At 38.5% G+C, this 24,199-nt stretch overlaps 1 protein-coding gene and 1 non-coding gene across 13 annotated transcripts in view; both read left to right on the top strand.

The window, feature by feature from the left end:
- The window catches only part of DNM3 (dynamin 3), a 570,492-nt gene that overhangs the window by 520,809 nt on the left and 25,484 nt on the right, over nucleotides 1–24,199 (top strand). For 5 of the 12 annotated variants that reach the window (XM_073804413.1, XM_033855153.2, XM_073804417.1 and 2 more), the window contains 3 exons: nucleotides 10,229–10,393; nucleotides 18,205–18,431; nucleotides 19,622–19,855. In XM_073804413.1, coding sequence (XP_073660514.1) covers nucleotides 10,229–10,393; nucleotides 18,205–18,431; nucleotides 19,622–19,855 — 626 coding nt within the window. Of the gene's footprint in view, nucleotides 1–10,228; nucleotides 10,394–18,204; nucleotides 18,432–19,566; nucleotides 19,856–24,199 lie in introns of all 12 variants that reach the window. The other 7 variants (XM_073804407.1, XM_073804410.1, XM_073804399.1 and 4 more) reach the window with 3 other exon arrangements.
- LOC117309960 (small nucleolar RNA SNORA18) lies at nucleotides 18,562–18,696 on the top strand. Its single transcript, XR_004524230.1, has one exon. It is a non-coding gene; the product is annotated as a small nucleolar RNA SNORA18 (small nucleolar RNA).

Genomic DNA, 24,199 nt, shown 5'->3' with positions numbered 1-24,199 from the left:
AGAATTTTTCTAATAGTAATTGCACCTTTTCATAAATTTACCTTAGAAGAGTTTTAATTTTTATTATAAATGAAACCGCAAGTTGCTGATCTTTTTTTGTTTTTGTTGGGTTTTTTTTTTTTTTGCGGTACGCGGGTCTCTTACCGCTGTGGCCTCTCCCGCTGTGGAGCACAGGCTGCGGACGCGCAGGCTCAGCGGCCACGGCTCACGGACCCAGCCGCTCCGCGGCATGTGGGATCTTCCCAGACCGGGGCACGAACCCACGTCCCCCGCATCAGCAAGCGGACTTTCAACCACTGCGCCACCAGGGAAGCCTCGTGATATTTATGTCATCTTGTCTCTCTTAACTTTCACCACTCTGTGAAAAGTAGACAGAATTTGATAGCTGAAGCAAATATCAGTATTAAGGTGAAGCAAAGTAAGTTTTTTTAAAAATATATGTTCCATCCTCCATATTGGTAAGCAGGCAACACAGACACACAGACACACACACACAGAGTTTCAGAAGAGGGATGGAGAGAAGTAACAAAAGACAAACTCCAGACTCAATGGTTATAACTTCTGGTATATAGCTCTTTGTCCAATCAATCTTACTTTCAATATCAGTAGTTTCAGCATCTACAGTATATTTTATTTTTATCATCTTCATGAATTTCTATTTTCTGCAAACTGAAATTTTGCCTAAATTGAGACGAACTTGCTTACATTTTAGAGTATTAATTGGGAACGACTATCTACAAAGACAGGAGTTCTGTTTTTGGCAACTTTGGAAGTAACTTTCCAATTCCAATGTATGTGCTGTCTATTTTATGACCCAGACAGATGTGGTCCAGTGCTGTCACCAGAAATGTTCTACCTTTGAACGTTGGAAACAAGAAATTTGCAATATCTCAACATGGCGAATTTCTTCTGATCTTACTTTCATCTCTCATATTAACAGAAATGAATCTAAATTGTCTAAAACAGCTTTTAGATGTTTTACCTGGATCGTCTGGTAAGGCTGTTGGGCCCTCAAGGTGTACTCACTAATTCATTTGTAGGGATGGATGAAAAAGTTATCTTGAGGCCTTTGGGAATTCTGCAGTAGAATTCTGTGGTTGACAGCTTTATCAGCTACAGTGTTCAGTGGACCTTGGAGAAATTTAAAACCCTTGACTGTAGCTGCTTCTTTAAAGGCTTTGTTTTTTTTCCTACACTCTTGAAGGAAGTAACGATTCTACCTAAAGCGTTTTACCATTGTGTGTTTGTAATTCATTGCATTCTTTTTCGTTTTTTTTTACATGTTTTTGCATGTAAAGCAAGTGAAACTGTATTTATATTGAACTTTTAAGATTATTTACCTCATAATATAAGGAAGAACTAAATTCGTGTTTTCATAATACTTGAATTTTATTGCCCCTGCTTTCTCTAGGACTTTATTAACTTTACTGTGATGTATCAGTACTCATCCATGTAAACATTTCTGAAGAATGAAACAATAGATAAATTTTGTTTTATAATATTTATGATTTTTCTTTCACATCTTTGTCCATCTTTCAGCCTTTATAACACGACCCAATGTTTCATTGCATAGACCTTATAATCCCTTAATACCCTGATTCTAAAATGAATGAGCTTTAAGAATATCTGTTAAACAAATGGTATGATGGATGTAATAACTTGAAATTTCCCTGCAGTTATGCATTTTAGATAAGAAAAGTAGAATTCTAAAAGCATAGATTACTCTTTTGAGATGGTCATTTTTGTTCCTAGTCTTCAGGTATTATCTTCTTACAAATGAAACCACTAAGATTTATCTTGTGATCATAATATTTGGTTACTTGAGTATAAAACATTTGTGATGATAGTGACGTTATAGAATTAGCAGCATCAAAAGAATCACTCTGAATCACAGAAGAGCTTTCATTGTGACCAACATCATGAAGAATTGTTTTACGTCTATAAGGCATTTCTCACAGGACTATATTTGGTCATCCTAGTAGCATTTGGAAGTACATCTTTCATTTCAAGGTATTTGTAGATCACTTTTGTTGGTGGGGTGAGTATCAACCCCACCCTAATCAAGAATGGAGAAGAGGTAATATTGTATAGCAGTTAAGAGAATACATTCTGCAATTGGAATATCTGTATGGAATCCCCGCTCTACCACTTATTAACTAAGTGACTTTAAGCAAGTGAGTTTACTTCTCAGTCTCCTCATCTGTAAAATGCAAATAACAACAATAACAACAACAATAATAATATCTACTTCATAAGCTTGCTGTAGGATTAAATGGGTCAGTGAATGTAAATCCGTTTGAAAACTATCTGACATTTTCCTATCATTTAGTGAGATTTTTTTTCATCATAACTTTCAATGTAGAAATGTTTCCATATGGTAGAAGTCAGTCTACCAATTTGGTTGAAGAAAAAAAGAAAAATATAGCCCATTAACTAGTATATGTAGTAATGTAACAAGAATGCATCAATGTAGTAATGGTATCCTCTAAGGATTATCTGAGCATCATTTTAGCCCTATAACTTTCACCTTTTTCTTGTGGATTTGCCATCAACCATTATGATCCCTGCCTTCAGGAAGCTTTCATTTTGGTTAGGGAAATGGACATTTACATACCTAACAAAGATACAAGACAAAGGATAAAAAATCTAAACTGAATGTTCAGAGGGTGTTGTGTTTTAGCTGCAGCATTCAAAGGCGTGTTACATTCGCGCTAAACCGTGAAGGACGAACAGGAGGAGGTGTAAGAAAAAAGTTTTAGGCTGAGAGAACATCATGAATATCTAAGTGTTTTATTCATTTGGGCTCTTTAGGGCATAAGTAACAGAAATTAAATTCAAGTGTACTCTTTAAAAATAACAAAACCATTTACTGACTGGTATAACTGTATAATCCAGAGGTAGATAGAGCTGTCCCAGCTGGATCCGGACATTCCAATAATGTCTTTAAATATCTGCCCCTCTCCGTGTCTCAGCTATGCAGTTTTCTCTGTTGACTTCATTCACTGGCAGGTTTGACCCCTCTTCGCTCTGAGACAGGCTAGCCCTCAGGCTTACATCTTAAAAAGTTTTCATCCTAACTGAAAGAGAACGTCTCCTTCCTAACAGTTCTGACAAATGTGCTGTGATTGGCTTTGCTTGGTCACATTGCCGTCTACCATCGCAGAGGCCAGGCCAGATGGGTATTTGGGGGGACTTGGCCCTATCAGTAAGGTCCCATCTAACCACCAGGACTGAGAGTGGGGGAGAGGAGGCTTCCCAAATTTATATTTGGTCTACCAACAGAGGAGGGATGGCAAGACCTGTGATAGAATAGAGAGGATGAAGATGGATCATTTTTTGACTCATCTCTCTCTCCCTTAATCTAATTGCATTAGATTTCTCAATTATTAGTGAATGCTGTGAAGTAAAGTTAAATCATTAGAGTGAGACCATTGTAACTCCCCATCCCAGCCTCCCTGATCTTCTGCTTCTCTGAATTCTTACAGCACCTATAAACTCCACTAAGCAATGTAACACTGAATCACTTACTATTTTATAATCTATAGTGAGACTGTGTATTAGCATTCTCCAGAGAACAGGTAAGTTCATAAATATAAACTTATTATGTTGAAATAATAATGAAATACCTGCCCCAAAGTACCAGACTGTAGCCTAGACTATCCTCAAAGGCTTCCTGGAGCATGTTTCTCCCATTGTTGTTTTTTTTTTTTACAAGTTTCATTGCCTGACTTTCTGGCCTCTGCAAATCAGAAGTGAATGACTGGAAGTGGGGAAAGGTTCTTAGTGAAACATTCTCCATATTTTGGGGCTAGAAAATTCAAAGCAGCATTACCATGGAAACAGTATTTTCAGAATGACAACCTGCTTCACTAAGAAAAGTTAAATGATTTTTTTTACCCTTTTTTTAAAGGGAGTGGAGAATTGTATAACAGTAATAAGATGCTTTAAAAGGGGCAAGCATTGGTTATCTGGAAAAATCACTTGTGTAGATCTGTACATTAACTCCCAAAGTTCTCCACTGCTGAGAAGAGATGCAGCCAACTCCCCTTTAGCTCAATAGTATGTTTATGTGCATATTATTGCCAGGATACTTCGGATTTCTATTATTCCACTTTTAAAGAGTTGCAGTCACCAGCCTTATTTAGACGGTTTCAGTGATCCTCAAAGAAGCCTATGACATAATTAAGTAAGAGCTTTAAGGAAAGGAAGGAGACAGAAACAAAACATATGAAAAATAGATATCCTGATCAAGCCCAGAGCTTCTATAGTGGATGCTTTGAGGTATTGTGGGAATTATTTCTGATTTGGCTCTATCATTCTTTCACTTGTTAAAGTTTCAAGTCTTTAGGAGAAAGCTTTTAAATTAAAATTTTATAAAGCAGGCTGTTTCTTGAATACGTGCAAATAATATTAATTTTTATAAACAATTTTACATTTATAGTGCTAAGTTGCTATTTTTGATTGTTTAAATTGCATTAGATTTCTCAAAAGCTATTTAGAAAAAATTTACAATAGGAAGGCTGTCCATTGTTATTTTTCAGAAGAAAGCTGGTTTTCACAATATTATTCACATTTTGTAAACAGCATCAATGAACCTGCACATAAAAGGTTAAATGTTTGCAGACCATTCTTTTTTGCCTCAAAGATCAGAGACAAATTACTATTTTTATTTTACATTCCCTTGATGAGGATAATGATAAACAGCTGTCACTTCAGTGCTTAGACTGCAAAGAATCCTATTGCAATCCTATAGTTTAAACAAAGAAAAAAATACATAGTCATACACAGTATTCATACAGAAAAGAGAATGATAGAGAATTTGCTTAAGACTGGAGTTAGAGAAAAGGGAGTATTTGCTCTCTGCAGTTACTCAGTTAAAAGATAATTTCCACATATGTACATTTTCCCCATTCATCTTAGACATACTGGAAGGGGAAATTACTCCTTCTTTCTTTCTAAAATCAGAAAAGAAATTAAATTCGCATTTTGAATTCTGTGAGTCCCCATCATGCCCATGGTATTATCAGAGTAGTTAAGATTTGCATGTGACTACGTGTCTACTAGTATTTCCAAAAACTAAAGAGAATTTCTAATTGTTTTACTGGTTATTCTGGAATGTTTCTTTTTTTTTTAATGTTGAGAATTAAACCGTTCAGTGTTCTCCATTCACTCTAATGCTTTGTTTATTATTTGCATCTGATTTCAGAAAGTGAATGTCAATGTCTTTTGCATATTTTTATATGCAGAAATTAAAGCAAGGCTAAATGTTAAGAATAGTGTGAAGTGGGGAAATTCAGTGTTTCTATATGAAAATAAGAATGGTGGTATAATTTTCCTGGTGTTTCATGTTCCTAGAGGTTCTTTTAATAAATGCTATTTATTCTGGTTTTCTCTTTTGGCTCAATCACTTTTTTTTTTTTTAACAAATATCAGTATTTAAAATGACATCTTTTTCCTAGAAACTCTTTTTACATTTATCATTTTATCTGTGAAGCTAACTTGATATATTATAGATTTTCCCCGTTTCATAATACTTCTTGATTTTTTTATACCTAAGGAAAATCAGAAATTGGATTCACATTATATTCATCTTACACTTATTGAAAACGTGTCAGCTCTCAGAGCCTCAGTGTGCTCTTAGGTTGACAATAACAATGGTACCCACCTCCTAAGGTTGTGGTGTGGATCTTCTATGTAAAGTGCTTATCACAGTACCTAGAACACAGTAAGTGCTCAATAAATGTTCCTGGGAGAGGTAGTATGTTGATGCTGAAATGCCATCACCTCCTTCTGTTAAATACAACAGCAAAATCCCAGTATGTTTCAGATCAGAGAGACAAACTGAATTGTACTTTATCCATTATGGAGGTTTATATTGCTTTATGTAAAAGATGTTTTCATCACAAAGCTGTAGGTCATGTGTTCTCACTTATATACATAATTTCATCATCATTTTATCATCCTCACTATGATCAAGTAGTAGTGGATCCTAACTCATCAACTTGCGGTTTCTCTCATCTCCCATTTTTGTAACAAGTAGACACTCTTGGAGATCCTGAAATGCACTGAGCAGCTTTATTTTTTTCTTTTTTCTTTTTTTTTTTTTTGCGGTACACGGGCCTCTCACTGTTGTGGCCTCTCCCGTTGCGGAGCACAGACTCCGGACGCACAGGCTCAGCGGCCATTGCTCACGGGCCCAGCCGCTCCGCAGCATGTGGGATCTTCCCGGACCGGGGAACGAACCCGTGTACCCTGCGTCGGCAGGCGGACTCTCAACCACTGCGCCACCAGGGAAGCTCTAGGCAGCTTTCTTGATTTAGGTAAACCCTTTTGTAGTGTCAGCTCCTCCTCTTTCTCCTCTTTCTCTGGTGCATCAAGCTCTGTTTAGGTGCTGAGAAGGGAGAGAGAAACAAGACCCCAGAGTCTAATAGTGGAGAAGCATAAAATTAGGCTGGATAAAATAATAAACAGTAGTACAAGACACAGATGAAGTACAGTACAGGGAGCGGAGGAGGGTCTGAGGGCCATCGGGAGTTTGTCTAGAAGAGGTGATGGGGGAGCTGGGTTTTGAAAGATGAAAGATCTTCACAGATGGGAGGAGGGGATTCCAGGCAAAGGGACTAGCTTGCAGAAAACATGGTGGTATAAAAAAATACGTTTGCCATTTTTATATGGTTGGAATTGAAAATGTTTTGTGCTCAAATTTTTCAACTTAAATTTCCATAATGTGTGTTGAGAGTCAAGTGGCTCTCTAACTCATTCCATGAATATTCAGAAAGGAAAGAAAGAAACTAACATTATTGAGCACCCACGAGACCCTTGGCTAGGTTACTTCATATGCATTATCTCATTTAACTTCCACAAGTTTTCCAGAGAAGTGTATTCCCATTTTAAAGATGGGGAAGCTGAGTCTCAGTTACATTAAATAAGTGAGGTGTGGCCACACAACCACTACATGATAAAGCCTGAATTTGAACCTAAAGTTTTTACTTTCAAATACAATACCCTTAAAACAACATCGCAGTTACCACTGATTCTTAGAATTTGGGCTCAGCATGGAACACAATCTGCAGTGGTTTTTATGCCCTGGAAAGAAGTTTGGGAAAACAATTGGTTTTTCACTGCCATGGCTGACCTTCCCTCTATCACTTTACCAATTTATGACCTTAGCTTTTTACTTATTTATCCCAGATCCTATTGTGCTTATATTACAAATTAATAATAAAAATAAGGAACTACCTGATTTAATTCTTTCAGTGACCAAAGACCATTTAAAAGGAAATGGTATAGGGAAACGACTGTCATTTTTGAAACTTCCAATTCTCTCTCTTGCTGTAGTAGCAGTTAGATGCCTCAGAAATGTCCTCCACAGTATGGTACTGGCACAAAAACAGAAATATAGATCAGTGGAGCAGGATAGAAAGTCAAGAGATAAACCCACACACATATGGTCACCTTATTTTTGATAAAGGAGGCAAGAATATACAGTAGAGAAAAGACAGCCTCTTCAGTGAGTGGTGCTGGGAAAACTGGACAGCTACATATAAAAGAATGAAATTAGAACACTCCCTAACACCATACACAAAAATAAACTCAAAATGTATTAAAGCCCTAAATGTAAGGCCAGACACAATAAAACTCTTAGAGGAGAACATAGGCAGAACACTCTGACATAAATCACAGCAAGATCCTTTTTGACCCACCTCCTAGAGAAATGGAAATAAAAACAAAAATAAACAAATAGGACCTAATGAAACTTAAAAGCTTTTGCACAGCGAAGGAAACCATAAACAAGACGAAAAGACAACCCTCAGAATGGGAGAAAATATTTGCAAATGAAGCAACTGACAAAGGATTAATCTCCAAAATTTACAAGCAGCTCATGCAGCTCAATAACAAAAAAACAAACAACCCAATCCAAAAATGGGTAGAAGACCTAAACAGACATTTCTCCAAAGAAGATACGCAGATTGCCAACAAACAAATGAAAGAATGCTCAACATCACTAATCATTAGAGAAATGCAAATCAAAACTACAATGAGGTATCACCTCACACCAGTCAGAATGGCCATCCTCAAAAACTCTACAAACAATAAATGCTGGAGAGGGTGTGGAGAAAAGGGAACCCTTTTGCACGGTTGGTGGGAATGTAAATTGTTACAGCCACTATGGAGAACAGTATGGAGGTTCCTTAAAAAACTAAAAATAGAACTACCATACGACCCAGCAGTCCCACTACTGGGCATATACCCTGAGAAAACCATAATTCAAAAAGAGTCATGTATCACAGTGTTCATTGCAGCTCTATCTACAACAGCCAGGACATGGAAGCAACCTAAGTGTCCATCATCGGATGATTGGATAAAGAAGATGTGGCACATATATACAATGGAATATTACTCAGCCATATAAAGAAACGAAATTGAGTTATTTGTAGTGAGGTGGATGGACCTAGAGTCTGTCATACAGAGTGAAGTAAGTCAGAAAGAGAAAAACAAGTATCATATATTAACACATATATGTGGAATCTAAAAAAAAAAAAGAAATGGTTCTGAAGAACCTAGGGGCAGGACAGTAATCAAGATGCACACATAGAGAATGGACTTGAGGACACAGGGAGGGAGAAGGGTAAGCTGGGACGAAGTGAGAGAGTGGCATGGACATATATATACTACCAAATGTAAAATAGATAGCTAGTGAGAAGCAGCCGCATAGCACAGGGAGATCAGCTTGGTGCTTTGTGACCGCCTAGATGGGTGGGATAGGGAGGGTGGGAAGGAGACGCAAGAGGGAGGAGATATGGGGACATATGTATAAGTATAGCTGATTCACTCTGTTATAAAGCAGAAACTAACACACCATTGTAAAGCAATTATACTCTAATAAAGATGTTAAAAAAAAATAAAAGAAATGTCCTCCAGTTGTCACCCTGAAGTATGGGGCCAGACTCTCAGGATTGGAAAGTGACCACTGTGTTTTAGAGTGAGCACATATTATTTTAATATTTTTAAGGTGTTAGAAGAGCAACAGAAGCCTTTATAACTGTTTAGAACTGATTTCTACCTTTGTTATTGTTGATTTTTGTAGCCTACAAATATGCCTTTCACACATGCATATTGATCGAAAGTTAACGCTTATTTATAGATGTCTTTAAGCGATTCAGCACGGTGCTTTGCCGAGAACTGATTGGATGAGTAAAAACCCGGCATATCAAAGTATGTACATTTCGAAAGAAAAGTACTTCATGTCCACATTGGAAGCAATAAATTATTTTCCCCTTTTATTTTTTGCATTCATAATTAAATCTTTCCAAAGCTAGAAAGTAGCCAGACCACTAACAATATTTGTATCATGTTCTGGGGCTTAGATGGTTCAACCTGACTTGAAATGGAGACCATTTGTTCTAAATTGATTTCAATGCCAAGCCAATAGGTCAGTCCTTAATGATGAAGATGCCATTCCAGCCCAGCCTCTGGTGGATAAGCCAAAATTAATTAACTCAAGTCCCATAGTATAGAAAACAGATGCTTCTCTCATGCTGCAGAAATAAATGCTTTGTGTGTGGATGTGTTCTGTTTTATTCAAAGAATAACAAGTTAGAAGTTAAAATTGTAAGTTTTTCACAGTTGAGCCAGCCTTTAGTAGTGATGACAGAAGCATGAATTTATATAACAAATTCCAGCAAGAGCATGGAAAAATGAATTATCCCCTATATCTGTTACTTTGGCTCCAGGCCAGGCCTAGGAGATTTAGTTTTAAATCTGGACTGATCCAAGTGCTGATCCATTCCAGAGCAGACCTAGGAGTTCCAGAACAACACCAAGGTTATTTCTAATCTATAGGATCCCTGGAGACGCCTCCCAGAAGTGTACATCTGCATCATATGTTTGGATTCAGTTCTTTGGCCAGCTTGCAAATGGCTTAAGATTAGATTGTTCTCTGGAGGTATGTTGTTAGGTGCACTGTTTATCTGGTCATCCATCTAAACATTCATTCAGAATTACAATACTTGCTTTTCCTCAATTGTGGCAGGCTAAAGGTAGCATAATAACTGCATGGTTCTGATCTCTTTTCAGAATTAATGGCTGTTTGATAAGATAAAGATGTTACCATCTAGTAGTACAACTCCAAATTCAGTAAACAGAAGTCTTTCATCTGATAATGTCTGGTATTTTTCTCTTCTGAATAAATGTGAAATAATCCATGTTTGGCTTTCCTTTCTGTTAGACTGAAAATGATGAGAATGGCCAAGCAGAAAACTTTTCCATGGACCCACAGTTGGAGAGGCAAGTGGAGACCATTCGCAACCTCGTAGACTCCTACATGTCTATTATCAACAAATGTATCCGAGACCTAATTCCAAAAACGATAATGCATCTTATGATCAATAATGTAAGTGATGATAAACTGTCTCATTTTGACCTCTAACCCATCCTAGTGTGGAAATTGCTCACATTCTCTTCAGCTTCTTTGTGATATTTTCTGGATGGTTGAAATACCTATCACCTAGGCTTATCATTTTCCATTACAAGTGGTAAGTGACTGACGAGTGGAAGAGAACTTAAGAAAGAAAACGTAAAACTTCTAGATACAGTACAGTGGTATTCCCTATTGGCTGTCTCCTCTAGAAGGGTGTGAACTTGCTTACAATAAAGCAGAGCAAAAATACTCTAGTCAGGGTATAAATTAGTTGCAAAGCCAGCAATAAAACCAGATACCCTGGCTCCTAGACTTTGAGATTAAAGGCAAAAGATATTTATTCTCTTCTGCATACACACACATACTGAATATGGTAATATGATTATTTTCACCTTCTAAAAACTATGGAATGCTATTTTAACATGGGAAAGGGCTTTTTGCCCTGTGCCCTTGGCTACAAAGTCAGTTACCTTTTCTTTTCTAAGGTAAAGATGAAAGAGCCACGGATCTCAAAGTGCCTGCTAGACTAGCCATCTGTTGATCTATATTGCATAGAATCTCTCCCTTTTCATGGTTATTTTTATAGCAGTCAGAAAATGATACTTAAATTACATGGTCTGGTTTGGTCCTTTTGTTAGCTACTTTGTTAAAGTGTAAATAACATCACAATTTGTTTGAGAACTTATCTTTTAGATAAGATAGGCTATAATGAGGTGTTTTATAGCAGGCTTTTCTGACTCTTGAAAAGTGAGACACCGACGATTTTATTCCTAGTTATCTTCTAAGGACACCTTCTTATTTAAATCAATGATATATTATGAGCATTTGCTTGTAACAAATAAAAATTAGATGGTAAAGTACTGAAAAGAGCCCCACACTAGAATTTAGGAGAAACCTGGATTCTATGCTTGGCTCTGCTACAGACTCTGTTAACCTAAGACAAATCCTTAACTTATTTCTACCTATTTCCTCCATATGTGAACTATGAATCATAGAAAAAGTACCTGGCTTAGGGATTTGTTCCACAAGATAGTATATATGGAAGTACTATGAAAAGTATAACTGTAAGAAACTAATATGGCTGCCTACTTAAGAATTGTAAATAGCCATTATCCATATATAAAGATTCCTTTCAGAATTCTAAGTATGACAATCCGTTTGTTATTCATGATCTATAAGTTTCTTAACTTTAAGAAGCCCCAAACGGTCACGGGAGCAATCTTGTTTTTAACTCACTCTGTTTTTGTACACATTCCGTGTATTCAAACAAGGTTAGTAGGATGCTTTGATGCATCAGCAGGTAAGAAATGTATTGCAAATATATTGGAAACTATAAATTATATACTTAAGCTTGGTCAATGGCCTGCTGTGTGACCTGAAGCAAATCATTTGACCCCTCTGATCTGAACTCAGTCACTGCTAAAACTACACTAAGAACCCTGAACTACCCCACAGAGTTGTCAGAGAACATCATAAGTATGACTATATGCCATTTTGAAAAATATAAAGTCCTAAGCAAATAGTCTATTTTTTAAATTACCCTCTTAACTTCACTTAAATGAGTTCAGGTTGTTTTGCCTGTGGAATCCAGGCACTTGCTTATTTAAACATTTTCCTGATTAAGTATCATTTATCTTTTCACTGTTTTACTGAGAGTCATTAGTGCTGCCATCAGTTCAAACGCTGCCCTGCTCTGCACTATATTATATCATCAGCACAGGAAATAGCACTTCCTGTCTACAGCTGTGAGGAGTGGCTTGACATAAATTAGTTAAAAGGAAAAAAAAAACCTGTTGCAGATCTAACCTACTTTCACCTTCTCAAGACACACACACACACACACACACACACACACACACACACACACACACACACACACACACACACACACACACACACACACACACACACACACGAGGGTAATTGCCCTCACTCCTCACTGGTGTGCTCACTTGCTTCATGAAATGGCGAAAGCCCCACCTACAGGGTATTATCCATGGAAGTAAAGTTCTGCTAATTGTCTCCAGGGAGACCTCACATAAGAGTCATGAGAAAGAAGACTTCAATTAAGATCTGATCTCCAAGGTCAAACCTTGAAGTAGAGATTAATAGGAATAAGGAGAAAGCAAAAACATTATGTAATGCTGGATTCTTATGAAGTTATGGTTATCTTTGTTTGAATTTAGCTTTTCATATCTACCAGAAAATAGTTTTACACATCTAGGATGACTGCTTTTCTTTGGGTATTATTTTATCCACTTTTTTACTATACATGTAAGAGTATATAGTTATATATATATATATATATATATAATATATATTTTAAATCTATATATGTAATTTTGTATATGTAAAAATACAAATCCCTTTTTTAAAATGTACTCATATTCTCATGGCATTTTATTGTACAGAACGTCTGAGCCCTTTTTTGTTCATTCCAGAAGAATTTGTTCATTCCTGTTGAGTACAGGAACAGAAACACAGTGAACACCCAGCACTGTGTCATGCATATGTGTTGACTTTTTTTTTATTTAAAGTGAAGAGATCTTCAAGTGAGAGAATTAATCATAGAATCACAACAAGAAAACACATACTTTGACTCCTTATTCTGAATTCCATCCACTTAACCCTGCTGTTTCTACAAATGGTTGTGGGTGAGAAAGCTAGCTGTTCCTCCAGAACCAATAAATGCCTAAAGCCGGGTCCTCTATTTGTTGACTATCACTATTGAAAATGGTGCTGTGGCCCTTCCTCTTTGAAATGGGAGTGACTACTCTGCCTTCTGAAAAAGAATATGTTTCAGCCAACTTTCATAAAGTTCAGAATTTGGTGGGCAGTTTCCTTTGAAAGTTTACATTAAGCGTTCTGCCACTCAAGTCTCCATATGGAATTGTTTAAGAAATTTAAAGCCAGCAATAAATGCCTCCCCTCAGACATACTGTAAGCCTTTGTCTATTGAAATGCAGCAGCTGTTTCATTGCTTAAACATACCAGGTAACAGCAGCGCAAAGAAATAGCAAGTTTACGACAGGCGGTTGTTCTAGACAGGCTACAGGCAAAGAAACAGAGTTTTGTTCGGTACATTAAAGAAAACACACATATAGTGCCCCACAGCAAGCATATTTTGATGGCCTCTTCTCTGTAGCTCACACCACCAGAAGTTCTCCATCAGAGAATCAAGAAAGTGGATCCAGTTTTATTCGAAAAGTATTACTGGCTAAGGGGCACACAATTCTGTGTTTGAACAGAATAGCCACCTGCTGGGTACTCGTGATTTTGTGCAGTTTCCAAATTGAGGCCCCAAGAGGTTTAAGTGACTCGCCCAGAGGGTTCATTTTACTTGAAGATTTAATTAGGGTTTGTTTGAATATGAGAAACAATGTTTTGTATCTTAACTAGTAAGTAATTTAAAACATTGTTCCTCATATTCAAACAAACCCAGCTAATACAAAATAGAATGTAAAGTTTTTTTATGAAACATTTTAAGAACCAAACATGAAACCTAGAGGCATTTCACACTTGGAGCCTGTGCCCCTGGACCCCTGGAGGTCCAGGTTCACTCTCCTTGGCCATTGATACTTTGGTGGAAAATTAGTAACATGTGCCCTAGTTTCAAAACTTACTGTAACTTTAATGTGTGTGAAGTAGAGTGTTATTTTAAATGTTCATTATTTGAGGGAAAAGTACATCTTAAATGCCAGAGCACTGATTTGTTTCCACGGGTCAAGAATTCTGCATCCTGCTCAAGAAACAGATCCTGACTAGGACCCAGAAGCCCCACTCTTTCTCCCCCTCCCCTATCACTCCCCACCAAGGGTAACACTCCTGCTTTCTTACACTGTAGATGAGTTCTAACTGTTCTTGAACTTTGGAATCATACAGTACGTACTTTTTTGTGCATCTATCTTCTTTTCTCGACCTTTGTGAGTCAAAGGATGTTACTTTTTTTTTTTTTTAAAGAAGGAAAACTTCGTTGGTCTTTAGCAAAATGAAAACCCTCGGAAATGTAAAGCAGCCTTAAGCGGAAATGAGAGAATTGTGAGATCTCAAAGAATCACAAAATTCTACCCACGTCCGTCTCTAAAACTAAACAAAATTAAACTTCTCAATTAAATTTTTATGTGCGTATTCACATGAATGAGAGTTATCACTGTCCCATTCTGTAGTTCCTCCTGTCTCAAAACAGAGATTTTAAGGAAATGGTCTCCTTAGTAAACTGAATTGTATGAAAACTCTATAAATGCCTCTCCTATTTGTGAAGGCTTTAAAATGGTTGTAGTAATAAAGGCAAAGTTACAGATCCAAAAATACTGCAGGTTGCTAGAGAAGGGTTAAAGTAAGAAAGAGAGGAAAACATGTGGAACGTTTTTAATGACCTCACATTCCTTTACACTGAGCAGAACGACATGGTGCAGTAATGCCTGTTTATCTAGCCTGTAGAGTTTGAACTGGAATGAGGTTTTGTGTGTGAGAATTTTTTGGTGAACCACACAAAGATGTATAGGTTATAAGGTGTTATAATTAAAGGCATAAATATTATTTCAAATCTCACATCCAAGTGTAATTAGTTTATGTCATGTTCTGTGAGCTATTTTCTAAATGCTATCATGTAAAATGGATCCACTTGCCCTCCAATTGTGCAGAATCCTTGGTTTAAATATTTGTACCACTGACATACAAACTGCTCAGAAAGTCCCTGAAGTGTCTGGAAACTCCCCGAAGTCCCCCACCTTTGTTCCAGTTGTAGCATTAGAAAGTGAGGCTAGCAGGAGGGGAAGAGTCTTTCTAGAAGTTTTCTTAAGTGCAAAATAAAATGTTAACTTATGCTTTATGTTGAACTATGTCACTTGATGCCAGCACTGTTGCACTAACCTCCTACCCCTTCATACCTAACGCCAAGTTAGACTATATACTGTAAAAAGAACAGCTTTTGTTGATGGAGCACTGACTAAATGCTGGGCATCATGCTAGGCAATTTATATTCACTCTTTCACTGAATCCTTGTACCAACTCTTTTTTTTTTTTCCTTCCACCAACTCTTGAGGCAGCTCCTACCTTTAACCTCATTTTACAGATCAGGAATCTGAAACTCAAAGAGGTTAAATTATTTGTCCAAGAACAATAAGTGTTAGAGCTAGGACTCAAATTCAGAGCTGTCTGATTCCAAAGAATATGCCCGTAACCACTGTGCTATATTGCCATTTTCTCTCATGCTAAAATTATTCGTATTATTTCGGAACATTGCCAAATCTGTTGGATAGTAGGCAACTATCCAACTATCCATCTATGTTACAGTTTTAGTGTGTAACATTTTGATGTGGAAGAGTTGATTCAAGGCAGATCTTTGATCAAAATGCTGAAGCAGGCTCTTACTATTTTATTTTGTGGTTTGTTTGACAGTTGCTTCTTAATTCAGATCTGCTTTAAATCTATTCTTGGAAGAATCCTCTTTTAAATTGTGTTTAATAGATTCTAAGTGATACTCCAGGAAGATGTAAAGCTTCAAAAGAGCTTAACCCAACTGATGGTCAATGCCAGGAAACTTGTCTGGTTTTGAGTTTGGAGTTGCATCATCTCTCCAAGTGGATACACACACCTCACAGTGGAAGATTTGTGCAAGCGTGCATGACTCCTTGGGTACCTGCAAGTGTGTCTGGCAGTAAATAAATCTTCAAGGAGGGGAATGAAGTATTTCTTAAGCCAAATTTACTATCTTCTCTAAATCTGACTTTCTTTGACTTCCCCTCACCCAAACCTCAATGCTTGAGGTGTCTTTGTTCCTTTCTTTGTTGCCCTTCACATCCAAACAGCACCAAGTCCTGTTGGTTTTTCCTTTATAATGTCATTTATATCTGCCCATATTTTCTATGCCACTTACTAAATTAAACCCTTATCATCTCATAAATGATCTGCAATGGCCTTCTGACAGATTTATCTCTACTACCACACTTGCAAATTATTTTCCAATCACAGCCAGATTGATTTTCCTAAAACTCTCTTTTATTATTTCACTTACTTGTTTTAAAAGCCTTCCATGGCTTCCCATTGCCAAGTGGATAAAGTTCAAGCACTTTTCCTTGATATTCAAGGCCTTGACACCTGGCCCAGGGTTATCTGGCCAAATTTACCTTCCACAGCTATCACACATAAACCTTCCCTTCCACCAGACAGTTGCCCAAATACATCTTGTGTATTAGATTGCTTCCACATTTAAATCACTCCTGGTTTACAGAATATGTGCAGAGAACACTTTTTATTTCACCACAACAAAGCTGTGATTTAGCTGAATTTTCGGATTAGTAGAATTATCTACATGGTTTGATACCTTTAAAAAATAGTGAAGCTATGTGTTTTAGAGTCTTGTCATCTCTGAGTTACAAATGTAACTACAACCCAGGAATTTTGAGCATCTGACAGGTGTTCTGTTGTCTGCCTGAATTAGTAACAATTAAATATACTGGACTTTGGCCTTTCTTAGAGCCAGTGACTCTAGATAAGCACTAGCTTTCTCATTTAACAGAGAAACTGAAAAATCCAAGTTGCTTTATTTTTCTAGGCTTAAGTTAATTGGCATACATGTGCACCACACTAAAATAATGATGCTTAAACATAAATTATCTTTTCTAAGCACTCAAAGTTAGGCAAGGGGGTTAATGGAAAGAGCACTGGGCTTCAAGTCAGAAGATTTGGGGTTCAACTTAATGTGTGACTTTGGGCAAGTTACTTAAACTCTCTGAAGTCCATTCAGTTCCTTCATCTGTAAACTGGGATAATAATATACATTTCATAAGTATGCAGTGAGAATTTAAATCAGATAACTTGTAAAGGCACATTGGATTTCATTGATTCTCACATTCACTTTTTTCACATTTAACATTTCTAACATGAAGATGCATGTTACACTCAATGACATCTTGGCATTCTGTTGTAGTTTAGTTGACGGTGTTTTTTCTTTCTTAGTGGCACATAAAAGACTGGTGTGTCTTAAAATCAGTGGTGCCTTAGACTTGATGAAATATAATGATTGGTTCTCTCTCCCTCAGGGCTACACAATATATGCATCCTCTCCATTCTCATCCTGCCACAAAATGCCCCTCCCCTAAGACTCATACGAATTTTTCATATTTTAGTTTGTTTTCATATATCTGTTAACTATGGAACCTTATGTCAGTCCTCATCACTGTTAAGCTCTAGAAAGCAGAGAATATATCACTTTTTTTTTGTAAATCAACTTGCATAATTATATACAATTCTGTATTTAATAAATACTCACTTATTGGTGCTAATTCCACTTTTGAAACAACACTGAAACCTGGGGTCTTAATAGTATTCCAGTGATTTTGGTAAAAGCTAGGTAAAGGGCTGGGAATACCAAGGAAGGAATAACTTGTGTTATTACATAGGTTTCTGTGTGTCATTGTTTCCTGTTGAAAATACCACTGCTTATCTCCTGGTACCTTCCCTTGTCTATATATAAGCCAAGCAGCCTCAGACAACATTGCAGAAATGCTTGTACAGCCAACAGGCCCTGTTCTGGCGATGGTGAGGTTTGGCCCTCTTTTCAACTAATCTATGTTTTTCTTTACTGTCAACAGCCATAAAACTGAGAGGAAAACTATTATTGGCATTGGAAGGATAATGAAGAAAATAAGCGTAAATAGATGCACAATGCATCCCTTTTCCCAGAGTGGACTTTTGTGGCCTTTGTCCACAGGCTATGAACCAGTTTATCATTCAGTCACTCATTCATTCCCATTTTTTACTTTTCTGTGGTGACCTGGCAGGTTAAAGATTTCATAAATTCTGAGCTCCTAGCACAGTTATATTCTTCAGAGGACCAAAATACTCTGATGGAGGAATCTGCGGAACAGGCTCAGCGCCGGGATGAGATGCTTCGAATGTACCAAGCCCTTAAAGAAGCCCTCGTGGTCATCGGTGACATCAACACATCCACGACGTTCACGCCCGCACCGCCGCCAGTGGACGACTCCTGGATCCAGCATTCCCGCAGGTAGGAAGATGGCTCCACATCACCGGAGGCCTCCCAGCTTGTCCAGTGTCATTTTCTGAATGTGCTTCCCTAAACCAGTATGAACCTAAAGAAAAAAGAGGAAAAAAGATATTTAAGTCCAGGAGCGAGAGAGAAGGTCAGATGATCCCAACCGCTTTCAAAATCAAGCACAAAATCGTTGGAAACGCCTCATAGATTAACTGTGTGGTTTCCTTTGCTTATAGAACTACTTGTTAGATCTGTGGGAAAGAACTACAGGACAGAGCTGCCAAGTAAACTATGAAAAGCCTAACAAACTTTTTATCTTAGGTATTGGCATATCCCAATGATCTGTACTGTTCTAGGGTGTGATGGCTTAGGAGTGAATATGATTTGAACCTAGTACATTTTTAGAGCGTGTCAAATTCAGAACCGGGCAGATCCATCTCCTGACCCTAAACATGGTCCTAAAGTAAATCGCTTGAGGAAATTGGATCCTAAAGATTACAGGTGGGGAATTTTGAAGTGTGTCCATATTTCATTGGAGATCAAAGAAGCCTAACTAAAAGAATTGTGGGCTGACTTACATGATAACTTCTTTTTGAAAGGGCTATTTTATCTTGAAGATTATGAGTTTGGAGGAACTAAGGTGATTGGCAGTGGAAAGAATCAGAACATGTGAAATTCCTTAAAAATTTATTGACTTAAATAACTGTGTTACACATAATTTAAAAAAAAACTTTGCACTTAAAAAAAAATCAAGCACAATATATCCTTACATTGGAACGTTATACAGCCATTAAAAAGAGTAAGTTCTTTAAGTAGTGGAATGAAAACACAGGCCAGTTAATGTGAAGCTTTAAAAAAAAATGTTAAGTTGTAGAACATTGTGTACAAAAAAGCAATGTATGTATATATATATAGATATATATATATATATAGAGAGAGAGAGAGAGAGAGAGAGAGAAGATATTGTAGAATATAGTTAAAAAGGATACCCGGGAAAAGATGTTGGTTGTCTCCACAGAGCAAGGGGGGAGAGGAGGGAAACTTTCTTTTCACTATTTACCCTTCTATTACCGTTTAACATCCCTAACACGTGTCTGAGTTAGTCAGAAAATACTTTTTAAAAAGCAGTTATAAAATATTTTTTAAGGATGAATTCCAACGGAGAGGAGGATGGGCAAACTGCTGTCGGTCTCTGCCCCCAGGTCCCCGCCTCCAAGCCCCACCCAGCGGAGACCGACGCTGAGCGCGCCCCTCCCGCGGCCCACGTCCGGCCGCGGGCCCGCACCCGCCATCCCCTCCCCGGGACCCCACTCGGCAGCGCCTCCAGTGCCCTTCCGGCCTGGCCCATTGCCTCCTTTCCCCAACAGCAGCGACTCGTTCGGGGCGCCTCCACAGGTTCCGTCTCGGCCCACCAGGGCCCCTCCGAGCGTCCCAAGGTGAGTGTTCTGCGCGAGGCCGAGAGCAGGGCCATGCTCATCGGTTCTCTTCTCATAGCCTGACAGACAAAATTGATTTGGAAAAGAAAATGGTAAAGATTCTGTCATACACGTTTTCAGCTTTCCCTCCGGAAGGGGGATCATGGGAAGATTGCTGAGCCTGTGACACCATTTAGAAACCAGTATATGGCCTAAACCTCTCCTTTCTCAACTGGCACAAACTAAATGGGACCAAAGAAACCTGGGTCCAGATGAATGACGTTTTGGCAGCTGGTTGTAGAATTTGACGGAGACCTTTGAAATGAAAGAGTCGTGGCTGGGTTGCTGCAAGCTGTGTGCTCCCTAGGTCACAAGAGCATCACCAGCTAAGGCCTGGCCTTCTCTATTACCAGAGGAATTCTAGAAAACCACTGACTTCAAGGAATATTATCCATCTGCCCTCTGAACTTTGACCCTTAAACCCAATATTATTAACTTTAATGTAGGCTGAGTAAAAATCTGGCTGGTTAATCTGTGATTGTTTTTTAAAAAGCTATGCATAGAAATTTTAATACAGACATATAATTGCTGTGTGCAGTCACTGATCACATATAAGATAGAACATTGTACATTTGAATAATACATTTGGCATTTGTAAGCAGATTGTCAGGCTTAACTGTGAAACAGAATAGCTAATAAATAAGTAGGACTTGAAATATGTATACATATAGTTGAAGCTATATTCTAACCTTCATACATTTATGGTCAATATACTAATTAGAGATTTTGAAAATAGAGGGAATTAGGGTTTTTTCCCTCAACATCAGAAATTTAAAAATGAAAGAAAATAGCCCATACAGAAAGTTAGTTTTTTAGAAGTTCAATTCAGAGGGTTAAAATATTTGTATACTCCATGAAGAAAAACCTTACTATGCAGGTACCATAAAAAGAGAAGTGAGTTCTGCCCACCCATGAAGCCTGAGTCACCTCACCCTCTGATTTCAGTACTTACATCTATTTTGATCTTCAGGCTGTTGGGTATAATGAAGAGAAGAAGGGGCATCTTAACCCACTAAACAAAGGGAAGTGTAGGGGGAATAGAAGATGTGCAATCAGAAGACCTGGTTTGCCACAGGCCTTGGGCCACTCATCTAACTGAGCCAGGAGTTCCTCATCTATGAAATAAAGATATAACAAGGATGTGGCCCAAATCATATGAGACAAGGTATTTGAAAGAGTCTCACAAACTGTAAAGCACTGTGGTTGTTACTGCCATCATAATTTTGGTCCCCATCAAAGAGGATATATGTACTCTCAAACCTATGTATTTTTTTTTTCTAACCTCAATAGGTTTGGCTTATAATTTATTTGGAACTGAGCTGAATTTCTGGTAATAATAGTAACAACAGGTAGTATTTATTGAGCTCTGAATGTATTATAGGCACTGTCCTAAGACCTTTGCAGGTACATTTTTGTTTAATGCTCACAGCAACCCCATGAGATAGGTTATTATCTATTTTACAGACGAGGCACAGAGGTTAAGCAACTTGCCCAAGGCTGCTCAGCCAGGCCCGAATCGAGCTGGCCTTTAATCCCAAGCAGTCTCCTAACCATGTCGGGGTTTCTCCACCTCAACACTACTGACATTTTTGTTGTGGACATTGTGCTATGCGTTTTAGGATGTCCAGCAGCATCCTGGCATCTACCTAGTGGATGTCGGCTGCACTCCCTCAGTTGTGACCACTAAGAATGTCTCCAGACATTGCCACTGGCGGCTGGGAGAGAGGCGGGGGGGTGGGGTGGGGGGATGCGGGGAGAGGTTAGGGTTAGGGTTGAGAAGGCTTGAGGACCCTCCCCTGGAGAACCACTGCACTGCAGTATTCAAAAGACTGTCCCTTCCATGTAAACAAGCATAAAGGTCAGCATTGAGCCTCACCACACACAAGATTAAATTATTGTTTTAGGAAACTTAAAACTGACTGGGAAAGGGTCTGCAGTTGTGCCAAGAAGGTGTGGAGGCCATTGGTGGGGCGGGGTGGAGGGGTGTTAAGCATGGGAAGACGGGAGTCCCATACAGGAGCCTTAAAGTGGGCTATTTTGTCTGTTTAGCTATAAGAAGGAACTAGAGCAACCTGGTGGCGCCTGTCTTCGAGAATGAAAGTGCATGTCTTTGCCTGCTCGCTTGGCTGCTTTACCTCTGGGTTTCAGATAAGCTGGCTTGCCAGTACCCTTCAGAGATAACTGTTGAATGCTAAATTGATTTGTTAAGCCGGGTGGAGTCGCCCTTGGTATTTCCCAGCTCACACACACACAAGGTAGGCAGCAGGAATCGGGCTCTGGAGCCTCTGCTGGAGAAGGGAAACTGCCAGGTTTCAGGCACCTGCTTTGGGGAATTTATAGGACAACAGCGTGTTATTCAAAATTTCTGGAGTATTCTCAGGTTAGAGCCAGACTTAACTTGATCTGACCTTGCAAAGAGTCTCAAAAGTAAAACAGAAATGAGGGTTCAGAGTAAAAAAGGAAAATTGGTGGTTTTTGCTGAGCCTTCCAGTTTCAGCGCCAGTTCAGCGCACTGGGAGGGAAATCCTTGGGGGGACGAGGGGGGGTCACCTGAGAGAGAGCAAGAAAGACTTTGTTAGAATCCTTATGCCTATTAAAATTTAGCTTTAGATGGAGAATTCTGACCACGTAAAGTCTGTTTTTAATAAAAGCCAGGGCAGGAATCCTACCAAATGCAAGCCAGAAATAGGGTTTAAGATTTCAAAAAAAGAAAGAGAGAAAAGGAAAGAGAGACAAAGATAGAAAGAAAGAAAGAAAAAGTTGAGGGAAGCTCTTGTTGAAACTTCACCTTGTTCTATTTATTTATATACTCTCTTTCCCTCCATGACTTGCCTCCATTTTCTCTATTAAAAACTAAAATAACTCGAAATACCATTATCCATCATCTCCAGAAAAACAACGCTTAGGTTTCCGAGAAGGAAGTTTAATTTTTTCTCCAGTTTTTTGCTTTCTTAAAGGCCCTTTCTCCCCTTTTATCTGAAACCAGAAACTCATAACGTGACAAGACAGCACAAGCAGTGTCCTGCCGGCTCCCTGCTGGGCTTTAATATTACAAAGGCAAAAACTGAACTTTTAGAGGCAAAAGATTCTGCCACTCAGCGTGTGCCTGTGCACAGTTTTCTTCTGGATAATTTGTGATTTCATTAGCAAGTTGTGATCTTCACTTTTAAGAGCGTAGATTTATCATAACCCTATTCAGATGTAATGAAAGCACCTGCAATTGTACAGAAACCATGAGTGTTCTGCTTTTTAGAAAAAAAATGATGATTTTTCTATCTTTCCATTCCAATGTAAAGGACGAGGAAGGAGAGAGGCTGGTGGAGTGGTTTTTGGCCCAGTTTTTCTCAGCTGCTCAAGCTGCTCTGGTTTATGTGCACGGAGATTTTCAGTGAGGGCTAGAAATATTGCAAACTACATGCCTGTTTTAATTAACTCCTCCTGAACTAGGGGAGCATCTCTATCCCAAAGAGCCTCACCAGCATGTATGCTTCTGCCATTAGAAAGTTAACTACGCAAATCTGATTTGTGGAACATTCTCTGTTGCCGGAATGTTTGGTGTGTCCCCTCCCCTCTCACCTCTATCAACTTCTCTGAAGCGTCTGAAACCCAGTTGGAAAATCCCAGCCAGTCGTGTCCTTGTTGAGCAACATGATCTTAAACAGACATCAGTACCTCTTTAGGGGCCCTATTCTCTTACTTGAAGATCCTAATCTTCACCAAACACTAACTTTAGGGCTGATGTAGCTATTTTCGGTTACAGCTTCTTAAAATTAGCTAATTGGGAATCACAGCCTTTGACATTAACAGAACAAATTAACTGAATCAGAGTGTGTTTTTCCTGGCAACAGCCGACTCTGGCATTATTTCACTCATTTGTCTTCTCCCCTTTCCTTGGACTAGGCTATTTTGCAACGGTCAAAAGGGGATAAGGGTAGGAGGAAGGGTCTCTATCCAAGGAAAAGCAAACTTCATTTACCTCATCATCCAGTCTTCTATTTAAAAAAAATTTTTTTTTTGAAAAATAGAAGTCCTTTCTTTTAACCACCCCTGTCACCAAGTCTGATGGTGTCTTTTAAAAATGACAAAAGTGAATCAGAGGAAAGGACTTAGCTTTTACTCCAGCTCATTCACATGACAGAAACACAGCATGGAAACCAAGAAATGCTCCACAGAAAGACTCTCTGGTGAGGCCCATGGTGAAACTGGGGTCCCTGCACTGCAGAGACAACCCTGGAATAGCATCAAGAGATTATCCCAGGGCCTCCCACTTACGCTCCTTCCATGACTTACGAAGTTTCCCTGACT

Source organism: Tursiops truncatus, chromosome 1 (genome assembly GCF_011762595.2).
Source record: "Tursiops truncatus isolate mTurTru1 chromosome 1, mTurTru1.mat.Y, whole genome shotgun sequence".
Lineage (NCBI taxonomy): Eukaryota > Metazoa > Chordata > Mammalia > Artiodactyla > Delphinidae > Tursiops > Tursiops truncatus.
The sequence above is the reverse complement of the archived record's forward strand: the minus strand, read 5'-3'. Positions and strand labels throughout refer to the sequence as shown.